This window comes from Alligator sinensis, unplaced genomic scaffold (genome assembly GCF_000455745.1).
Source record: "Alligator sinensis unplaced genomic scaffold, ASM45574v1 scaffold56_1, whole genome shotgun sequence".
Classification (NCBI taxonomy): Eukaryota; Metazoa; Chordata; order Crocodylia; family Alligatoridae; genus Alligator; species Alligator sinensis.
This window is the reverse complement of record NW_005841960.1, coordinates 3217615-3241537: the sequence shown is the minus strand read 5'-3', so window position 1 is coordinate 3241537 and position 23923 is coordinate 3217615. Positions and strand designations below refer to the sequence as shown.

Genomic DNA, 23923 nt, shown 5'->3' with positions numbered 1-23923 from the left:
CTCTTCTCCCCATTTCTCCCTCACCTTGCTCTCAGGCCTACTCTTTCCTTTGGTTCCATGTACTAAATCTCCTTTCGCAGCTTCCCATTCTCATCTACTTGTGCAATCCATTTCCCCAGCCTCCATTCATCTCTCTTTTGTCCATGCACCTTATCTCCAATTTCTTTGTTGAACCAGCCTATTTTCTTTCCCTGCTCCTTTCCCTTCCCCAACTCTGGCTTATATCCTATATATACTTTGAATTGGAAAGCTTGTCATGCCTTCTGGGAAGAAGGAAGAGCAAGCACAGGAAAGACAGTCTCCTTTTTCTGATTTCTGGAAAAATCTACTTGAAAGCAGAACAGCAACTAACTAAGAAATTATCTCTGTAATTTTAAAGGAGCAGACTATATTCTACTCTTTAATATGCATACTGTTTAGATTTTTATGATTAAACTAGAAGCATTTTTATGATTAAACTAGAAGCATTTCAAACCAGTGGCCTTCATAACACTTTGCACAAAGAATTTGTATATAAATGCAAAAGCTTACCTTCAGGTTTGGGTAACCATTTATTAGACACACAAGTGGGTTTTTTTAATGTGTTTGACATCTGTTTTGCGTTTCTACTTTAGAACTGCATGGAAATTAACTTTTCTTGCTGGGATTAGTTTAGGAGATACAATATTTCTTTTAGTGTTCTTATTTGAATAATTTCATACTGGGATAGCATTACTTTGTTGTAAGTTAAGTGTCCCATTTACTGTATGAAAAACAGTGGGGAAAAAAATAATTTTCTGTCTTATCATGCCAACTGTAGAGTAAGAAGTACAAAAACAGGCATCCTCATCAAGATTTTAGAACCATGAGCACTGGATTTTTCACCCCAGTAAAATGATTATTTTAATCAGTTCCCCAGAGAAGTGTACATGACTTAAAGCTGAGGTATTCAATTAGGTCCTACTCTTGATCAGTAGTTTCAGAGACTTCTAATAATAGATTCTGAAATAACTGTAAGATAAGCAAACTGTGCTCTTGTGGCATATGCAATGTTCAACACAGTAGAAGATGGATTTAAAAAAAGAAACTTGCAAACCATGGATAAATATAAGATTTTTTTCTGATGAAAGGGGAACAATGGTAGTAGAATATAAGAAACTCTTGTTCAGTAGCATAAGCCTTCAAGGTAACAACATGTGTATATATATATGGAGGGAGAGTCTCAGCTATGTGATAACTTATACCAGCTGAGAATCTTACTCTGCCATATATCTTGAATTAAACTGATTTTAATCACCCCTGGCCCTTTTCTATTTTTGTTTTTTGCAAAAACAAAAGATTATTTTAAGGTGAAGAAATAACATGCTACATTTCCAGCTGTCAGATTCTGTTGGCTGTTTTATGTTAGCCAGTGAAACTAAACAGAAGAATTAAAGGAAGAAGCCAAAAACCATGGTCCAGAAATGAAAGATGATGGGATTTACCTCTTATATCCTAGCTTCAATAGTGGATAGAAAAATCTTATAAAGATTTTGAAAAGTCAACTGGTATCTAAGCAAGTTAATGCAAGTAATTAATATAGCGCACACTAAACTTTATTACATTCCAAAGCTTCCTAGGCTGACTTTATTGGAAAAAACACCCTGAAATATGGGGTTAAAGAAATCCTCCTGGTGGCCACAATGCTGCAAGGATTTAAGCCCATGTCTTGGCTTTGCATCCAATGCCAGTGCCTCATGAATTTAAAGGGGACTTTTTGAAGTACATAAGGGTAGGTAAGTGAATAAATCTTTCCACAATCAAACCCTTCATGATTTCTAACACAAAAAAAGCAATACACTTTAGAATGAAAAAAATGTTTCAGTTATGATCTGTGAAGTGTTATAAAAAATAACCACATACCTTGTTTCTGCTTAAATATTGATAAATCCAATTCCTAAATGTTTATATAAAATTATTTTAATATCAGTATTGTGATATCCAAAATCAATATCTTAATGCAGTTTACCAGAACATGAAGGTACAGAAATCCATTCTCCGCTAAGAAATGCTGCTTCCCCTGTGCCCCAAATTTCAAAGTCCGCTTTGTTCCCTTTAGCAATGCACCTAAAAATAAGATTCCCTTCCCATATCCTGTTCATTTCCCCATCTCTTTATTAAATTCCTACTTATGGGGATTTTTCCAAGTCTTCTTCATTTTTCTCTGCTGTTTTTGCATATACTAGTTTATCGTTCAACTCTAATATAATTTTTTGCACCTAATCAGTTTGATGCCAAGGTTATCCAAAACACTTAGGTAGGCCTTTTTCCAGTCCCTTGAAGGCAGTGGTACTAAAAACTGATAGTAAAAAATCTCAAGAAATGTAAAAGAAGTACTAGTCAGTAGCAATCCTAAAGGTATAAAAATGTATAATTTACCAGTGCAAGAAGGTAAAGGGGACCATGCTCCATCAATGCATTCTATTTTGCTTGATCCGATCATTTTAAATCTGTGGTTACATCGGTATTCCATTGTGCTACCATGTGGATATTGCTGCTGACATTCACTGATGATACTGCCATTGTGAATGGCTGGTGGTTGCTCACAAAATCTTAATTCATCTGCAATGAAGAGATTATATCTAAACACTTGTCACAAGTTGATATACACCACAATAAAAGAATGAAACCAGATGTATTGCTTAAAATAGGAATAGGTTAATTAGTTAATAAACTTTATATCTAAGGATGTGGATTTAAAAGGTCACAAGTATTTAAGAGGAAATAAGTAGCTTGGGCACATCTGCCTTCCACTTCAGACAATCTGCAGTTTGTTCTCCAGGAACAGGAATGCTTTCCTACAGGTTTATGAAGAAGTTTGCAGAGCACCTGCCTGAGTAGGTATCTGTTCTTATCATCTTAATCAGTTAGTTAATATATCTGTTTGTATATGTTTTTATCAACTTAATGACTGCTAGAAATAGCCAACAATAGAACTCCAACTGATGACATATATTCACCAGAAATTATATTGACTTGATACTAAAATGAGGTCCTTCCCCTGCGTTAAATGTGGGCAAATGCTCATAGTTTTAGATTTGAATATGAGGGTAGTGGGGGGGGGGGGGGCGGGGGGGGGGGGGCGATGTAATAACATTTTTATTGCTAGAATGGATCAGGAAATATGGGGGGGGGGGGGGGGGGGGGGGGGCATGGAGGTGGCTGCTCTAGCTTGGGCTCAAGCTCTTACCAAGGTTCAGGGCCATAACCGCAGCTGCTGCCTACTCCATTCTGCCACTGCACCCCAGCATCTGCCCACGCAGCCTCTGCTTCCATGCCTGCCCCTCTCCCCTACCCCAACTTACCCTTGCTCTAAGCTAGCAGGGTCCTTCAATGCTGCAGCCTGGAGTACTTAACATAGCCCCAGTCTGACCCTGTAGCAGTTATGTGCAGACTGCATGGCTGCTACTGTGGCTGAGCTATAGAATGGGCATAGGGCCTGTTGGTGTAAAGCAGAGGCTGGGGTGGGGAGGCAGGGAGAAGAGGCTGGGTGGAAAGCAAATTCCAGGGAGAACAGTAGAATAACCTCTCACTCCTGTCATAGAACTGGGATGTCAGGGGTCAGGAAAGAAGCAATGCAGCTCGGTAAGTCCTGATGGCTTGCAATGTGTTTGCTTTGTCCCTCCCCCTTACACAGCTGTCACCTTGGTTCTGTGCAGGGGGAGGAGGAGCATTCTCCTTCCAGAGGTAGGAAGAGGAACCATTCATGGACCCAGGACAGAAGCTGGGGCTGGAACCACAACCATACTTTGACTGCAAATTTCCATAAGAAATTGGAAAGGATGCCTTGTGCCACTTGAGAGTGACTGCGGGTTAAGTTTCACAGTCATGGTTGCTGTTCTAAAACCAGTCAAGGTCCCCTCCCAGTGCAGCACCTGGGGGAGCAGAAGCAGGGAGTAAGCTCCCCTAGGGTGCTCATCCAAGGCCTGTTAATATGTAACATGTTATTCAAATTGGCTGGTTTGTATCACACTTCAAAGAGATGTTCCACATTTAACAAAAAGCATCTTTGATGCTTGTTTGCCATTTTTGTAGCTGTTTTTATCACTAGATAAATTATTTGAATGTGTGGCATGTTGCAATTTATTGTGCAATTGATGTTTTAACTATACAATAAATACAGTTCCAGGAGCCTTACACAACATCAAAGTATATAATTTCAGAGTTGAAGTAGATAGTTAAAACTGCTGATCTAACTGCATGGTTGTGAACATCCTTGTACCTAGTTCAACCAGTTAGTACGAGGAGGAATAAAAGGAAACCAGAAATATCATATTGCTCAAATATAAGATAAGGTATTTTCCTCTAGTCAGCATGGGGGGAAAGCACTCCTCATACTATATTTGCATAAAAGAAAACTATCTGCATATATTGCCTATCATCAAGCTACTGCCAAAAGCAGCATGTGCTCAGTCATGGAAACCAAATATGACGTTGATTAAGTGCAGCCAACAGTAAGAATAACTTTAAAACACATGCCATAGAGGGCAAACATACTGATGGGAACCTACCAAAAAGATAGGTTAGTACAGCCCATCTGATATATGGTTAGTAATGAATTTGTTAATAAAGATGTAGCTAATACATGGAAAACATGCATGCTCATGTCTGTGAGTTTATTCCTTTTGCTACAATCAGAATAGTAGGAGTAGGGTCATTACTAGTGGACGAAAGTTACTAAATTAATGATGGCTCAAAAGTCCTTTTATGCTTCCTTCAAAAAGAATGTAAAGAAAATAAATATGAAAAAAAATGGGATCAAAGAATCATAGAATCACCGTGTCCAGTTTTGGGCCCCCCACTATGGAAATAATGTGGACAAATTAAAAAGAGTCCAGTGCTCGGCAGCAAAAATATTTGAGCACATGACTTATGAGGAGAGGCTGAGGAAACTGGGCTTAGTCTCCAAATGGAAGACTGAGGGGGGATTTAATAGCAACCTTCAACTACCTGAAGGGTGCTTCCAAAGAGGATAGTGTGAGACTGTTCTCAGTGGCGGCAGGTAACAGGACAAGAAGCAATGGTCTCACATTTCAGCAAAGAACATTTAGGTTAGATATGAGCAAGAACTTTCTCACTAGGAGGGTAGTAAAGCACTGCAACAGGCTACCCAGAGAGGTGGTAGAATCTCCATTGTTGGATGTTTTTAAGAGCCAGGTAGACAAAGCCTTGGATGGGATGATATAGTTGGGTCTTTGAGCAGGGGGTTCAACTAGATAACCTCCTAAGGTCCTGCCTATCCCAAATTTCTATGATCCTATGAAAGTCAATATGAAGAAACTGGGACCAAAAAAGACCCTGAGAAACTATTATAGAGCAGGAGAGGAAAATACTTAGGAATTCTAAATGTGCTATTTTATAGTATGGTTGATATACATCCTTTATATACACATTTTATATACATCAGATTTGAAAAGTCATAGAGAACTGGAAAGGTACCAACAGAATGAAAATGATTTTAATGCATTTTTAGAAAAATGGTTCCTTGATGTAACTTTGTGGAGGGAGGAATTGAATGGTCTGACACAGGAATCAGAAGTGAAATACAGAGCTGCTATAGCCTTGCTAATTTGCTTACTGATAACATCCACTTCCATTGGTAAGAAGCTGCCTAAGAGATATAAGAAGCAGAAGGTCTCCTTAATCCACTGTATCAGGCCTCATAAAAAGAAAAGACAAAATAGGCTCTTTTCTGCGTGTTTAAGAGGTGCAGATAAGCGCATAAGTGTGGTAGAGATGACATATTCTCCCTGTGCACTGGAGAGTCTCTTTAGAATCCTTCAGTGAGCTCCTCCTGGGATAATCTAGTCCTGTACCTTTTCCACAGCAGAGATGTGCCTTTAGAGGAGGCAATCTAAACAGACAAGGCACCATAACAATAGGGTACCATATATATGATAGTGCAAGCATGATGGGGAGAACATTTTAGCACAGTAAGATTTAGCTTTGGGGAGAGGGTATTCATAGAAGACATAGGTGACAGTATTTTAGAGACAGAAATATTAATACTTAAAAAGGCAGAGAAGAAACACTTACCTTTACATAATGGAGGTGCAGGGGACCATCCAAAATAGTAGCATTGAGCACTGTCAGGTCCTACTCTGGTGTACCCTTTTGCACAGGAAAATGTTACCACATCTCCATTATGATATTTACCCTTCCTGGGTGACATCTCTCCATTAGGCAATGTCAGCATTTCACATTCTATTGCTAAAGGCAGAAAAGGAAAAATATTCACTCAGGGCAAAAAGTATCTAAAATGCTAGTGATATGAACAAAATAGGCTGGACGCTGATCAAAAGTTACTGAAATCAATCAAAAGTTTCCTGTTGACTTGGAGCAAAATGGTAATCAATAAAATTTTGGTGAATATCATGTGGGAATTTATAAAGAAGCAGGAGGGAAATCTTTCCATGCACTAGCAAGTTACAAGGCACAATATAAGTTGTGTTAGAAGTAAAAACAGTGAGCATTACATAAGGGTATGGATTTCTATCATCTTTCTCCAAGGTACTAGTTCCTTAATACAGATAGTATAAGTAACTTTAAAAATACTGGGTTTTCAGATATATGGATTCTTAGTGTTCAAGAAAACACTTGATATACTGTGTAAAGTCAACTAGTGATGATGCTATCCTATCAATCTCAATTATTTTATCAAATCTTAAAATTCAAATTTTACATATTAATTTAGACTCTTATAAGGTTTGTCTGTCTTTCATATGACAATAAATATGCCGTGGTTTGCATGAGCTAATTTAGCTACTCTGAACATCTTATCTACAAGCTATTTATGCTCCATAAATATCTCTTGTACTGCAAATAAAACCATAACACACAATGTGGCCCAAAACAGCAATACAATCACAACCATTTCAGCTCTCAACTTCTCTTCTCCAGCCCTCCATCCAGCTCCTTGTAAAGGAGTGGGGCTTCTAGTACGTTCTGCAGGAATATCCTATGGATCCAGTAAGATCACCACCAATCGGCTTCTTAAGCCACAGAACTGAATGCTTCCAGTGGGATCAAACAGAATTTTCTCTTTCCATGGTACCAGTAAATCTCTATAACCATTTTACATAGAGGTAACAAAACCTGCAGAAGTACATGAAGTGGAATTAAAGGAATACAGCCTACAGCTGCTGTACTCTACTCATCCATAATGCCACCTGAACATTTTATTCCAAAATTTCAAAGAAAAGCAAGAAACTGAAATTAATGATATTTTCATGGTAGACTATGTAGAACACAGTCCTAGGCACTGCTCACTGAATGTGATGAGAGGTTTTTGACTTCCCTGTGATGGTTCCCACTCATTCTCCACAAAATGACCTTCAGAAAAAATATAATAAGGAAAAACTTTGAAAAAAATTCTCAAATAATCACATTCTCTTCTCCAGTAAAGACATGTTATTAGCTGAAAGTGGAAAAAAAAAGAAAAGAAAAGATCTTACCAAGACACTGGGGCTCTGGAATCCATCCATTTCTGCCACACACTGTGTAATCAATTGTGATTTTATGTATAGTTTGGTATCCAACTACACACTCGTAAATCAAATCATGTCCAAGTGAAAATACTGTTTTATTTGTTTTGAGAAGAATATTCTCTAAATTTGGTCTTGTACATGTCTCTGTAGAATTAGACAAGTTTAATGATTTTAACAGACTTTGAGTTGTCCTTTTCATGTGTACTTCTGTGCACATAAGCCTTATTAATTACACAACATACATTTTAAAAATTTGAAACTGCTTCACTGCAATACCATGATGGAATATTCTGCACAGAATTCTGCACTTGAAAACTTGAAGAATTGAGAAGGAAAATGTCATGGCTTCAGAAGCCAGGGCTGTTAGGAAACTTTTTGAGCACCGACTCTAAGCCCTGCATTTTTCTAGCTTGCTTCTTGCATCATTCCCACTATGTCTTTTCAGATTTGTTTGTCCCGCAAAATTTACCATGGCCATGCCTCTAACTTCCTTTTGGAGAGTGAATAGTGCCTTGCAATTTAGAATAGTTTCTAGTATTTAGCATAAAGTTTTCTTTTCTAGTTTCAGATGATTATGTTATTTTCCCCCTGCAATCTGAAACTGTGCATAATTTCTGTCCAGACTTTGCTGTATTTTCTGGTGTTATTATGGCTGTTACAGTCCGATTTTAACCATGCTCTCCTGGGCGACTTCTAAGAGGTGAATGAGGAGATAACACTCCAGTTGATGAAAACCAATGTTTAGGGAAATATTTTCTAGAACCAGAACTAGAGCTCGGGGTCACAACATGAAACTATTAGGTAGTAAGTGTAAAGCTAGCAAAAGCAAGTTCTTTTTCACACAGTGTGTAATTTAATCGTGGAACCTTATTGCCACCAGATGCTGTGGAAGCTGACAGGTTAGCCTGATTCAAAAAGGAATTGGACAAATTCTTGAAGGAGAGGGGCATCAGTAGCTATTGAGTATGGGAGTTAGGGATAAAGCCTCTGAATCAAAACTTTCCAGACCTTAAATGCTGGAGGCTGCAAGTGAGAGAGGAAAAGGGGGTGGGAAACCCTGGTCAGATCCAGTCCACTCTTCCTTTCAGCAGCCACTTTCTGCTACTGTGCAACACAGGAAACTGGGCAAGATGGCCCTATGGCCTGACCCAGTCAATGGCAATTGTTATGTTCTTATGTTCTGGCCTGGCTCAGCTTGCAACAGGAATTGGGGAAACAAGAACAAAGGAGCCTTTTAATTTAACTTTTACCTTTTAGGGTAAGGATTTAGGGTAATTTACCCTCATCGAGCTGAGTTGTGGTGTTTGCCTGTAAGAACTGTACAGATCATTCCAGAAGCTAGAGGTCACTGGCTGGTAAAAGGATGCCCCAAAATGTTGCCTTCTTCCTCCTGTCTAACTCTTCATGCCAGGGACTGGATGAGGAAATTCCCACTATCAGCTAAGCTGCTTTTCTGCTTGTTTTGTTCAGTCAGAGCAAGGCAAAGCAATGGAGCAACAAGTAATTTGAGCTCCATATCTATAAACAGGCTGTGTGGACAAATAAAGTGAGCAGACAATCTTTCAGTTCCAGGACAGTGTCAAATTCTGGGCTACATCCAGATTTTCCTGAGGACCTCCTGAAGTGGCATTTTCATCCCGAATATGATAAATTGATCCTGAATTGGTGCCAAGAAGTCGTGATGTATCTGTTAAGAGGGCATAGCAAAATGTTGCCTGCTGCTGCCTGCTTCTAGGTTAAACTATAGCCACACATTCCTAACTGAACTGGTTAATTGAAATCAGCATTAATCATCCATGTAACAGTAATTGTGGCAGCTTCATAACAATAGAAAGCCCAGTGGCAATAGGTACAGCTCATATGTGAACAAGCATCCCAACATTTGTACAGTGTCCATAGTCCATGAGGAGTCTAATAACAGGGACCTCAAATCTATCAAAGGCTTCAATATAGTGACCTTGCAAAAAGTGGCATGCGCAATGACCTTGATGTGTTCCTTGTGAAATTCAAAAGGATGTCAGTGGCAACACAATACCTAAAGGAGCATTGGGTGGCTTGTTTAACCATCCTAGCCTACATACTAGGGACTTGACCTAGGGACTGCCCAAATATGCTATCAGAGCAAGGCCAGCATCTTAGATTAACAAACACCAATAAAAAAATACTGCATCCCCCAAACAGGAAGGATCAGGCGGTGTTGTCAGAGGATGAAAGAAACACTGCTAGCTCAAATTCAAATCTAAAATCCAGACCACACTCAAGTAACTATTCTTTTCATGTTTAAATGATTTACCCAGATTGTCTGAATTGGGGGAAAAGATTGGATCATACAAACAGGAAAGTATGGCTGGAAGGTACCTTATGAGGTCTTCTAGTCCATCACCCTGATCAAGGCAGGATCATCCCTGACTTAACCATCCCAGCCAAGTGTCTGTCCAACCTGCTCTTGACAATTTCCAGAGAGGAACATTTTTCAGCTTCTCTCGGTAGCCTGTTCCAGTGTTTGACCACCCTGATATTTAGAAAGATTCCCCTAATTTCCAACCTACATTTTCTCTGCTTCAGCTTGAGGCCATTTCTCCTAATCCTATCCCTGAAAGCCACAGAAAAAAGTCCATCTCCATTCTCTCTATAATCACCTGTTAGGTATTTGAAGGCTGTTTTCAAATTTCTCTTCAGTCTTCTCTTCTCCAAACTAAACCCTAGTTCTTTCAGCCTTTCCTCATAAATCTCGCTTCTCAGACTCCTAATCGTTTTTATCACTGTTGTTGAACTCATTCCAATGTGAGCACATCCTCCTTGAACTGGGCCCAAAACTAGACACAGTACGGTGAGGCCTTAACAGCACCGAATAGAGGAGAAAAGTCAGTTCCCTTGATTTGCAAGTGATATTCCTGTTACTATAGCCCAGTATGCCGTTGGCTTTTCTGCAACAACAGCACGCCTTTAGCTCATATTTAGCTTCTGGGTAAACGTAAACCCCAGGTCCTTCTCTGCAATACTTCAGCCTAGCCAGTCGCTCCCAGTCAGTATTTGTGCATGCCATTATACTGACCGAAGTGCTGAACTTTGTACCTGTCCTTGTTGAATCTTGTTGGGTATTGAAGCAATAGCTCAGGGAAATGGCAGAAACTGCCTTGTAAGGTTCCCTAGATGCTGTCTGACTGATTTCCTTCACCTTCTGGGCCAGGCTATGATTTTGTTGTAACACTTTCGATTTAAGTATATTCATGTGATAACTGTGTTGCATACTTCAGTTTCCTTGAGTAGCTTGTAAGGGCATGGAGGAAGAAGGGGTGGGAGTGAGGGGTGGGAGTGTTAAGGTGATGGCTAACAATAGGGGCTTGTTGACACTTCAGTGAGCTTGTGGTAGAATACCATCTCTGTCTCTTCCCAAATTCTGCTATCTGACAGTTTGGTTACCATGGTCACTGCAAAGGGCAGACACCTCTGCCCCATCAGCTTCAGGTAACTCTGAGTTGTAACCTGAGCTGGATACATTCTTGAAGGCAGGGGAAAACCTGCTCCCTCTACCTACGTGACTGGCCGCTATTACCTGTCAGCTCTATCTTCCTGAGGGAGCCCTGGCACCCAGCTTGCTGGACTTATAATGGACTTTTTCTATTCTCCCCCACCCCCCGCCCCACACACACACACATACCTCATTCAGCCATAACTAAGCAGAAGAAAACTTTAATAGGCATCTCAGGCCATACATTCCCCGGTCCCACTATGGGAGGCCTATTTAAACTTGATTGACTAAAACTCGGGTGCTGGGTTAGGGAATGCTGAGGCAAGAGACCAAGTCAGAGGGGTATGGGCAACAGTTGAACAATGGTAAAGGGTTCATCACAGCGTCCAGCCCATTGGAGCCCTCACCACCAATGTTGTCATACTTTTCCTGGGATGACTGGTGGAAGTCCTCCCCACAAAGTTTATGAACACTCCAAGTAATCCCCTTAAGTCTGTTAAAAGACTACAGTAAGATCTGGAAAAGTCATGCTAAGCTAAGGCTTAGTCACTACAGGTAAAAATGTAAAACCCTGATGCTGCAAGCACATCTAAGCCATCTGATCAGAAACAATGAGGTATTCCATCTAGTATATGTGCTATCCATAAGAATTTCAAGCTGGCTCCTAAGTGTCTGGTTACTCCTTAAAAACTTATGCTTTTCCTGGTTATTAATCAGTTTCTTGAGATGTTCCAAACCAGATAACCCCTTGTCAATAGAAAAGGCAATTATTTATACAATTAAAAGAATGCTTTGAAGAAGCTGAGAGTATAAAAATCTGAAAAATCAGCAAACAAGTGTTCTTCAAGAGAGAAATCTCTCTGACACCATCTGCTGTTGTTCTCGAGAAGCTGGAACAAACAGAATGTCTCCCTTCAAGGATTGCGCTAAGAACTTTACCTGTCAGCATTGGAACCCAAGTGCTTGGGACTGGTGAGACCCCAGCTCTCACTCTCTCTCTATCTTCTTCTCTCTAGGCATAGCTTTCTGAACCTGAATTGTATCAATTAAGCTTGAGCTAAGTTTCCCCAAATACTTAGTGAAACCAGGGTAGTATTGTAATTGTTTGTGCTTGTTTCCCTTTACAGGTCTATTACTACAAGTACCATTATATATTTCATACACTTACCAATAAATAACTTTTATAGTCAAACTGGTGGTAACCAGGTGTATGTTTCCTTCTCTACTTTTCCTTCCCCACTTGCTCTGCAGCAACACTTCTTTTACCTAAGCTAAAGATCCCTGTGAAGCGCAGAAATACCGTGGGGTCTGCTCATCAAGAGGCTACCACTACTAGAACAGTTAGGGCAAAAGATTAGGACATGCTGAGTTTGAAACACATAAGGGAATCAGCTTGTACAGGCTGATTGACCCAGTTTGGCTCAGACGTGCTCTGATGAACTGAATGCTGGCCCATGAGGGTGTCAGCTAGACACCTAGCTGGATTCAGAGGTATTCCGTTTATCTGTGTGTGTGTGTGTGTGTGTGTGTGTGTGTGTGTGTGTGACTGCTTTGGTGACTGGAGGAACCCAGCCCCATTGAAACTGAGTCCTGCAAGATAGCTCCACGGGGGGTGAGGACTTGCAGAAGGGAGAGGTACAGCTCCGTATAGAAACACAAGTAACACAAGCAGCACAAAGACCCTAGAAATATGGCACATATGGCAGTAATGCAGCACAAAGGCCAATTGTGCTTCCACAGCCCACTGGTAGCTGGCCCAGAGGTGTCATGCTATCACAAATGGCAGTAGATCACAGACAGGCAGCATGCCCCACTGCCAGACTGCTGCAGTAGGTAAAGGGTGCAGGGAACTCTCAGCAGTCCAGCTGGCAAGAGGGGTAGTGTCCCCAGACACCAAGTGATGGAGCCCCAGAAGCTCCTGAGAGTGAGTAGCCCTGAACTACATCCCAGGACAGCTTTTTATTCCACTGGGGCCAACACAAGGCAGATTTTTATACTGCTGGGCCCAACACAGGTGCTGGCCCCAGGATCTAGCTTCCCTTGACTGCAGATCCAGGAGGAGCCAGGCAGAGTTATTTTGCCCCAAGTGGCACAATTCGTCCCATACCAAAATGCATGTCCAGGCACATACACTGAGGCAAAAAGCCCTGGTTCAAATTTGCACCGCTCTTATTTGAGCTGCCGCAAGCGCATGTACTTGCATGTACTCAGAGTCTAAGGAGCTACACTTAGGCTAGCTTCAGGGTATACTCAGAAATCTTTGCAAGGTTGAATGTCCTCAACCAGTAATGCCCCTGGATGCGTCTTTGTTAGGGACATCCTCTAGCTGGGAAAGACAGCTGCTTTTGCTGTAAAGACAAGGACTGTTCAGAAGCTCATTGCACATGACCAAGGCTTGGTATAAAACTTAAAACTCTTGACAGTGACAAAAAAGGAGTTCTTCAGTCATTAAACTACTCACTGTTACATCCTGGGGAAGGGCTCCAGCGTGTATGAATGCACCGTGTATTTCCTGTTTCATTTCCATCTGGAGTTGTGTAACCAATGACACATCTATAGGTTGTTTCTTCATTTAAATTAAATATGTCCTTCTTTTCAGTGAAATAACCATGAGTTATCTCTACTTTTTTACATGTGTCTGAAACAAAAGAAAAGAAAGAGAACCATATCAAGCTAAAATATTATTAAAATGATTTGCAAAAACTTAAGGTGACTTTGAAACAAATGAAATAAAATGTTTCACTTTTTAAAAACACATCTGTTCTTTTATCTCGCATTTACATTTTTGAGAGTGGGTGAGGAATGTAAGAAATCATCAACCAGTTGATCAATATTATATGCCATCATTCCTTCTATTCTTGTACAAACCAATATAAAAGTTGGCTGGATGGAAAATGGCAAATTCTTCATTTTGTTGGGAAGAGTTCCCATTTAATTATATATGGCTTGCATAGAAATATTGTATTTTCTCCCACATAACGTGCACCATTTTTCTCCAGCTGAACAGGGGTAAATTGAGATGTGCATTATATGCAAGGAAAAGGGATCCCCACACATCCATAAATTTGGGTAAAGGGTGGGAGGAACAGTGGCAGCATTAATAGCTATGGCTCTGGAAGCCAAGGCAAATAATGCTGCCACCTCTCAATCCTTTCTCCCTACCACCAAATTTCTGGACCTGTGGGAAGCTCCTCTCCCAACCAGGGATGAATTTGGAGGGTGTGTGAGATTGTTTTGCAGCTGGAACTGGCATGCAGTCTAAGTCAGCATGCAGTCCTGGACCACAGAGCAGGTGCACGGTCACAGACTCAGAGCATGGCCCTGGAGCCAGTGTGCTGGATTGATTCCAGCATGCAGTCCTGGAGTCAGCATGCTAGAGTCGGCCCGGCCATGCAGCCCCAGTGTCTGCATACAGGATTGGACCCTGCCACATAGCCCCTGCTCTGGCACATGGCCCCCAGTCTAGACTCCACCTTCAGTGCATGGATCCTAACCACCCATCCCAAGCCTCCAGCACACAGCTCCTAGTCCATGGTCCCCAAGCTGGCACACAGATCCCAACCCCAGTGTGCAGCCCCTAAATCCAGATTTTGTCTCCTTGTTAGGACCTTTCAAAAGTAGGGTGCATGTTTTCTAGGACTTTTTCTAAAGGAGCCTTAGATCTATAATGTACTTCACAAATGTGAAGGGACTTCTGCATGAAACGCAGCCCTATATATATATATATCCCACAGCATGACCACATAACCTGTCTTCTTGAGATACTTCCAACCCCACTATGATATACTTCATCTCCTAGAGGTGGTATACCTTAGGACTACTACCAACAGGACATTTCCTTCTGGGCATTCTCTGCCTGAATTTACTAATTTTTGAAATACATTGTACCTCTTTTCGTATATATCTGGGAGGTTACAGATGTGGAGGGAACACAAATTTGAGGAAGAATGGAGATGTTTGTGTATGTACCCAAGTTCTCTTATAGTATTTGGCTGACTGGAATGGTTTGCTAAACTTTAAATTCCATATGGAATATCGAATGATGGCCAAGCACCTCAGGTCTACTGCACTAGTTATCCAATATAACCATAGAGGAAGGATGAGCACAAGAAGAATATGAAAAGCTGTGTTTAACTTATTTAGCAACACCTTAAAGCATGCTTCAGGTGTAGATATTGAAATGTGCTAAATCAACCCAAAAGAAATCACACAGCACACATGCTCTTGTCCGATAGGGAGCTTTTGGGAAAGATGAGTCTCCTTTGGGTACCACCACTTTTTGGACCACTCTGCATTCAGGCCCTGACCAGGCTGAAGGGAGGATCTGAAACTTGGGTTGGGTATCTGCTTTGTGTTGGGGATAAGCCTTTTTTTTTATCCTTATGGATCCTTATGGAAATCCACAAATATTCAATCAAGCTATAAGCCAACAACAGTCAGTTGTCAAATGCTCAATAAGACTTGCTTGAGCTTGATTATCCTAGCATCTGGAGATTTCTTCTACACTGAACATGTTCAATCCTAGGATTGCAGAGGCCGAGCAGGACTTTCTCTACAGCGTTTTTTCCTAGCTCTGGAACCACAACATTCAAATCACTACAATTCAAAGGCTGCACTATTATTGCCCCCTCTCTATGGATGAACTCGTGGAAGAAGATGTGGACAGTAGCATGGACATCATTATTATTATTATTTGCCATACTGATCACAAAAAGACAAAACACAAAATGCAAAAACAAACAAACACATGGTTTCTATCCCAGACAATCTGACCTCTAAATAGGAGGCATGAGGTAAAACTCTGGAAGCATCTCAGGAGCATGCACTAATATACAAGTTATCTGTTAGAGTTGGTTGTTATCTATTTTAAGCAAACTTTAATACCACAGCTATGTTTTTAACCAAGGTCCAACAGAATATAAACACTTACTGTCAGGGATACATCTTGGAGTAGGCCACCAACCATTCTTGGTGCATGTAACAGTGCGTTGCTGATTCTCACGGTCGTTCTCTGAATTACATGAATAGGTCATTCTTTCATTTATTTTGTATGATGTTCTCCAATAGTTTCCGAGGAATCTGCCATTTTCCAAATGATCTGCATGACAGGTTGCTGAAAAAATAGTTAAAGCCCAGTTAGCAGGAGGGAGTCAAGAGTGTGATGCTGGGGTACAGAGACTGGAGCTAGCTTGGAATTAGAAGAAACTGTAGAAAGAAAACCACCCGCTGCACAAAACTGCCACACTTTATGCAGAAAGACCTTTATTTCCAAACCTGAATCAAAGAACTTGATTTGTATAAGGTTGTTCATGGGCAGCAGGGAACCAAAGGTAGGAGCATGGAGATCCTAAGGAGTAAAGGCAAGAAAAACCAAACCTAAGAGTACTGTCTATATGGTAGGAGGAGAAGCAGGGAACAGTTAGGACTGGATGGAGAAGGACTCTGAGCATGGTAGTTGAATAGGTTAGGAAAACAAGAAACTGGTCTGGACTTTAAGATGGACATTCAATTATACCCAGAAGATAAGCTTTGCTTTTTAGGAAAAGTTCCTGTCACAGAAAGTTTACAATTGAAATACCACACATGGCACAACAAGTGGAGCTGACAAAGGTCAAAGGTTGTGGTGATCTATTTATCCCACAAGTCCTTGGCTCAGGAACATATACCATCATGGCAGGTCACCTACAGAGTTGTTATTTTTGTATTTATCCTAAGAAAGTTATGACAATAACAGCTATAGAGTTTAGTCAATAAAACACAGGTGCTTCTTACGGTCAAGGATACATCTTGGAGTAGGCGACAAGCCATTCTTAGTGCATGTAATCCTGTCTTGCTCATTTTCAGGGCTATAGCCCTGGTAACATGAATATGAAGTTGTTTCACCTTCTTTGAATTTTCTCCAAGAGCTATAGTTGATTCTACCATTTTCCAAACGCGGGAAAGAACATGTTTCTAAAGTAAAAAGATCAGATAGGGTTAATCACAGGAAATCAGGCATGTACAAAGAGGGCTGGAGGAAGCGGGATGGGGAGTGGAAAATAAATCCTTTAAATATCAGCTAAGAATTACAAAAAAAAGGGCAAAATTAACCTGTGTGCTGCAGAACACAGTGGTACTTGATACCAAAAAGAACTTCATTTTCAAATCGGATGCAAAAGTTTTCCCACAGCCTTGCACCTTGTGTCATACCTGTGCATAGGGTACAATATCATACAAGGTGCAAGGCTCTGGAAAATCAGGTCTAATACACCAGACTATCACCTGACTCAGCCTCACCATTAGCTGACTTCTGAAATGTATTATCATTTACACCAACCATGGCCTAATACATGTCTGAAATATTGATCTCTAGCACTAGTTTCAAGAAGACTTCATGATACTGCTCCTTCAAGTTATTTTACTTACAGGTATTCTTAGCTCTCTCATAGACTCAGTCTCAAAATAAAGAATGCGAAAATACAAACCAGCCTGCAGAACCCAAATGGTACTGAATCTCCAAGCTCACAGGCAGATCTGTTTCACAGCACTCGATTAGCGCTGTGGTCAGGGTCAGGCAGCAGCTGACAAGATTTTTGAATTTATAACCAAACCAAAAGTAAGGTGTGAAGGGTTTGTTTACATCATGCCATCTTGATGCAACACTGCCGTAGAAAACATTGCTAGATCATGACCCCAGCCTATGGTAAAACCTGGTTGCAGAAAAAGGCTCCTTTTCCCTATTTTGTGCAGGGCACGGGCTCTGAGATTTCTCTGGAGTAATGTGAAGTGATACTGGTAAAATCCAGAGATGTCAGGGCTGAGCCTTTCAAACCATGTTCACAATATTTATCTTGGAGGCAGCTAATTTGAACAATTATTTTTCAGTGGGGCTCAGATTTGCATCTCAGATCCTGCCACAACATGACCACTGATTTATTTTCCTCCTCAAGACTTTTTACCAGGACAGTTTTATGCTGTATGTTTGGGAAGAATCTTTCCTTCATGCATCTTCAGAGTCCTACTTGGAACTCATCTATTCTCACCTCATCCCTTCCATTTCTGGCCTTCCTGCAGTCAGTGGTAAGTTGTCATTGACTTTACTGTCATCAGGAATTCAACATGAACCCCTAAGGCTTATAGGAGTCAAGAGTGAGCTGGTCTCGTTTATACCTTCTGAAAACTAAGCACACTCATTCCCCCTTTTTGCCCCCATGTCTGCTATAGTCTGGAGGCAAAGAAGGTTGAGACTTTACATTCCAACCTTCTGTACATTTTTCTTAACCCCTTTTCACCTGCCACCATGAATGCAGCAATTGACAAGTTCAATATGACTGAAAGGTCCTAAGTAGTCAGAGCTTTCTTCTTTTATCCGGACACTAAATAGACAAAGCCTCCCAGGCTGAGTGCACCTTCAGATTGTTCCTGCAAATTCACTTCTTTCATGACTTTGTTACATATTACAACATGTATGTGCTAAGTCAGAGGAAAGTTAAGTAACATTCAAGTTAGAACATGTTCTGAGCAGTCACATAGTAACATTTCCCACAATGTCTGGCCTGCTCTGACTTGCTGTTAGAGGGCTAGGGAGCAGACTGGAGTGCCTTTTTTGCATATTTTCAATGCATATTTCAGCAGATCTTCTGCTCAGACCTCCACTGCCTGCTTGTCATCTAGCCACATGGAGGAGTGCAAAGCTCTGGACATCTTCAGCAGCTGGAGTATGGGGAAGAGTGCACACAGTACACCTAGACACCCACCTCATGCTGTCACTGAACATTTGGTGGAAGTTGCTGGGCAGAGAGAAGTGGAGGGGTAGGGGAGTGGGGTGGTGGCCAGTGTCCATGGTAGCCCATGTTGGTATGGAACTGGGGCCGTTGCTTGTGGTCAAATGGGGGAGAGTGTGGTATATGGAATGTACCTTTAAGGGGCCAGCAGTAGGATGACCCAGTCTTTTCCCCTGATGCCCTATGGGTGTGGTTTGTGCCTTCTGAGCTATTGTTCCTGTTACCTCTCAGCTCCATGTGCTTGGGGAACCCTGGCACAGGACACAGCCTATCTGACTTGCAAAGAATTCCTCACCCCTCCCCTCCTCTACCTAAACAAAACTGATTAAGATGCAGTGGGAGATGCACCTAAAACCCTCCGGATAAGGGTGTCAAGAGTGAAACAACTGCCCTAGGTCTCATTTGCATCTGAGATGGAACTAGATTACAACTCATTTATATGGGAGACGGAGAACAGAAAGCCTGAAGCAGAGACTGCAGTGAATTCTGGGATCAGAGAAGCAGGAGAGCACTGCATGATGGGGAATCTGTGTTCCAAATGCTAATCAACCCATGTTTACACACACCCAGCTCAGCATTTATCAGACTAGTTATAATCTGGATTTACAAAGGACTTTTCCCCTCTGCCAGACACACACACACTGCTAAGTTTAATAGGCATCTCAGGCCGTGCATTCCCCAGTCCAACTATGGGAGGCCTATTTAAACTTGATTGACTAAAACTCAGTTGCCAGGCTAGGGAATGCTGAGAGAAGAGACTGAGTCAGAGGGGGTATGGGCAACATTTGAACAATGGTAAAGGGTTCATCAGAGTGTCCAGCCTGTTGGAGCTCTGAGCACAAGTGTTGTCATACTTTTCCCGGGACGACTGGTGGAAGTCCTCCTGCCCAAATGTTATAAACACTCCAATAATTGCCTTAAGTCTGTTAAAAGACTACAGTAAGATCTGGAAAAGTCAGGCTAAGCTGAGGCTTGTTCACAACAAGTAAAAATCCAAAATCCTAATGCTGCAAGCTATCTAGTGTTTCTGAAGAAACCATGAGATATCCCATCAGTATATCTGCTATCCATAGGAATTTCAGCTGACTCTCAAGTGTCTGGGTACTCCCTAACCATATGTGTTTCCTGATTATCAATCAGTTTCTTGAGACATTCCAAACCAGATAACCCCTTGTTAATAGAAAAAAGAATGATTTACTCTATTAAGAATGATTTGAAGAAGCTGAACTGAGGGTATAAAAATCTGTAAAAAAAGCAGCAGTGTGTGCGCTGACACCATCCACTGTTCTTCTCAAGAGGCTGGAGGAAACATATCGTCTCCCTTCAAGGATTGTGCTACAAACTTTACCTGTCAGCTTTGCAACCCGAGTACCTTGGACTGGTGAGATCCCAGCGCTCTCTCTCTCTTTTCCCTCTAGACATAAATTTCTGAACCTGAACTGTACTAGTTAGCTTGAGCTAAGTTTCCCCAAATACTTAGTGAAACCAGGGTAGTATTGTAATTGTTTGTGTTTGTTTTCCTTTGCATGTCTATTACTACTAGTGTCATTATATATTTCATATACTTGGTAATAAATAACTTGTATAGTCAAACTGGTAGTAACTGGGTATATTTTTCCGTCTTTACTTTTCCTTCCACATGTGCTCTGCAGCAATGCTTCTTTTACCTAAGCTAAAGGTCCCTGTGAAACCCCAAAATACTGTGGGGTCTGCTCATCAATGGGCTAAAGATTGGGACATGCTGAGTTTGAAACACATAAGGGGATCAGCTTGTACAGGCTGATTGACCCAGTTTGGCTCAGACATGCCCTAATGAACTGAATGCTGGCCCATGAGGGTATCAGCTAGACACCCAGCTGGATTCAGAAGTATTCTCTTCACCTGTGTGCTTGTGTCTGACTGCAGTTTATTCTTGCTCTCATGAACTGATTCTTGGCATATCAGGGTGTCAGCCTGTCCATGCTGATCAACCCGGCTGGGTCAGGTGTGTCATGTTATTGTGTGTGTGTTTGTGTGTATGACTGATTTGGTGACTGGAGGAACCCAGCCCCATTGAAACTGAGTCCTGCAAGATAGCTCCACTGGGGGTGAGGACTTGCAGAAGTGAGATATATAGCTCCGTATAGAAACACAAGTAACACAAGCAGCACATTGATAAAATTACCAAGACCCTAGAAACGTGTCCCTAATAAATGAGCACACCTCAAAGTAATGGGCAAATCTGGTAACAAAGGTGACACCCTAAAAGATGACAGCATTCCCTGCTGACATACCCCTCCTCTCCTGGGACCCACACAGCAATATATGGGTCTGACACTGATGATAACAACACTGTCTTTAAGGAATGCAGGGCCTTATATGCACATAAATAAAATCCTCTGATTGTACATTTTTGTATGTATGTGCACTGCAAATTTGTCTCAGGGATTGGATCCTACCCTGCTGAGCCTGTCCCAAGGCATGCAGAATCCACCCAGAAGTAAAGCAAGGATGCAAGTGGGCTGAAATCCACTGACTCATGCTAGTGCATGCAGAACATCCACAGAGGAGGAGGAGGAATGGGCTACTAGTGGTCATTACTATGTGGCCCAGTTGCATAGTAGGGCTTTGGATTGGGTTTCCACCCTGTGATTTACATGAACTGCTTAATGCTTAAATAAGGCACTGAGAGCCCTGTCTCAGCCCTTGAGAAATTTAGCTGGCAGTTACCAGCTGTGGGTGCATCTGTGTGTGTCTGTGTGTGTATGTGTGCGTGAATCTGTGTGTCTGTGTTCATGGCAGGGAGAGTGTGTTTGTACCTGTGTGCCCATGTGCAGAGAATGAGTGAGAGTATAGTGCATGCCTGTGTGTGTGTGTGCGCGCATGTGTGCGTGAACATTTGGCTGTGGTGGGGAAAGGGGCTGTGGGGGAGGGAGCAGGAAGCGGAGGCACCGCTCATTGTTTTTCAGAAATATAGGGAGTAAAAGGCAGGCCCAGGGCGGTATAGGACTACTACTGAATGGGCAAAAGCAACTGGTGACAGACAGAGGGGACAAGGCTGAACTTCTCAATGAATTCTTTGCCTCATTGTTCCTAATTGAGGGGCAAGACAAGCCTCACAATGGGTTGTAGAGAGGCAACAGTAGGGCTCCAGACTACCAAGCGTTGACCCTGAGATGTTGCAGTCACTTGGAAGGACTGGATACATTTAAGTCAGCAGGCCTGGATGAGCTCCTTCCAAGGTTACTGAAGACACTGGCTGATGTCATTGCACAGCCACTGGCAAGAATATTTGAGCACTCATGGCACACGGGCCAGGTCCCAGAGGACTGGAAAAGGGCCAATGTGGTCCCTATTTTCAAGAAGGGGAGGAAGGAGGACCCAGACAACTATAGGCCAGTCAATCTCACCTCCATCCTTGGCAAAGTCTTTGAAAAGATTATTAAGGCTCATATATGTGAGAGCCCAGCAGGAAACATTATGCTGAGGGGAAACCAGCATGGGTTCGTAGCAGGTAGATCATGCCTGACTAATCTAGTCTCTTTTTACAACCAGGTTACAAAACACCTGTACGCAGAAGTAGGGGTAGACATCATTTACTTAGACTTCAGGAAGGCCTTTGATACGGTATCCCACCCCATACTGGTGAACAAATTAACAAGCTGTGACTTGGATGATTACACAGTCTGGTAGGTGGCCAGTTGGCTAGAGGGTCACACCCAGAGAGTGGTGGTGGATGGGTCAGTATCGACCTTGTCACAACCCAAGGGGATGATTTTTGTTTGTGTGTGCTTCGGCACTGCTAAATCATTTCCCGCCACTCGTAGCTTTCATTGCAGGGTGCATTTCTGAGCTGCAGAAAGGAGATGCATGGTGCAAAGGAGTTCCCGCCACCCTCATGCAAATTTGTGTCCCACTATTGGCCAGTTCTAAATTATTCCCACGTGGCGGCTAGCGATTGGCTTGCTAGCCGTATAAGAGGCTTGAGCGGTTTCCGCCCAAGTTGGAGATCTCCGGAGGAGAACCCTGCAAGGGGGTACTCCGTAAACATCTTGAGGAGAACTCTAGGTGTGCTGCGGAGCCTATCGGACTCAGCGCGTGTGCCTTAGAGCTGGCTATAGAGGTCTGATCAGCCTCTGGCCTCTCCCCGTTGCCAAGCGCAATCCTTCGACGAACCCCTCTTCCCTGCGCGCAAGTTCCACGAAGCCTAGCAAACTTCGTGTGAGTGAATCCAGAGCTCTGTCTGAGTCCTTAAACTGGGACTTAAGCGAAGTTTTCCTGGAAGTTCTCCAGCCTGCACTGCGACCATCTACGGTATAAGTAAACAATCTTAAATCAACCATTAAGCATCTATGCCTAATTCTAGCCTGCCGCCTGCCTTCCCCGACCCGGCGTGTCCGGGCTGCTGGCCACAGCCCGCCGCACGAAAAAAGGGCCTCGGACAGCTCCTGGCCCGCACATGGCGACGAGGATGGGATCAGGGGAAAGCACGCTGGAGCTAGAATTAGTTAAGAACTGCCCTTGGCACAGTGGAAAACACCAAGTAGAAAACTTTATGGAACTGGAGGCGCATATCGCTTACCACCAGGCGGGCGGAACGGGTGAGAGATTTATCAGTGGACGCATTTCGCTGAAGGGAGAAGAGGGAGCTTTGGAAGACGGAGCCCAGAAAGAGAGGGAAGTGTATCTGCACCCCACGGTATTCAGGTGTATGATGAGTGATGAGCGGGTCCGGTTCAGGCCCCTCAATACTGTGTCCCTCGCCAGAGTCAACCCGGCAGGCACAGTAAACCCGACCCTCACCCGGGAGTGTGCCCATTGCCTAAGATATGCTTGGGAGAGTGAAGAACCGGTGCCGATCGGCCAGTTCTCCCCTTTCATGGTGGCATCTAGATTGAGGGGTCACGAGCTTCCATCCGAGCTCCGCGAAGATCTGGAGACGGAGGAACGTTCCGCGGATGAGAGGGTGGCCCCACAATACGACAAGGGGGGAGTACTGACTGCAACTTTCTGTATGATAACTGATCTAATGAAAAAGAATTTAAGTTTGAAAGCCCAGCTGCATATGGCTGTACGAGCGGTCAAAGAAGTGGCTGAGAAAAAGAATCCTGAAACGCCAGTCCAAGATGGCGCCGAGCAAGAGGGAGACTGTGTGGAAGAACCGGAAAAGAAGGGTGGAGCTTCGGAGGAACCCGTGAGAGTTC

At 42.5% G+C, this 23923-nt stretch overlaps 1 protein-coding gene across 2 annotated transcripts in view; it reads right to left on the bottom strand.

The window, feature by feature from the left end:
* LOC102374805 (complement factor H-like) overlaps positions 1 to 23923 on the bottom strand; it is a 66399-nt gene that overhangs the window by 25868 nt on the left and 16608 nt on the right. Inside the window, exons 3-8 of one of the 2 annotated variants that reach the window (XM_014518492.2) lie at positions 16750 to 16929; positions 15908 to 16090; positions 13439 to 13615; positions 7473 to 7649; positions 6055 to 6228; positions 2398 to 2580 (exon numbers count right to left, since the gene is read on the bottom strand). In XM_014518492.2, the coding sequence (XP_014373978.1) occupies positions 2398 to 2580; positions 6055 to 6228; positions 7473 to 7649; positions 13439 to 13615; positions 15908 to 16090; positions 16750 to 16929 (1074 nt within the window). The remainder of the gene's footprint in view (positions 1 to 2397; positions 2581 to 6054; positions 6229 to 7472; positions 7650 to 13438; positions 13616 to 15907; positions 16091 to 16749; positions 16930 to 23923) is intronic. The other variant, XM_014518495.2, reaches the window with a different exon arrangement.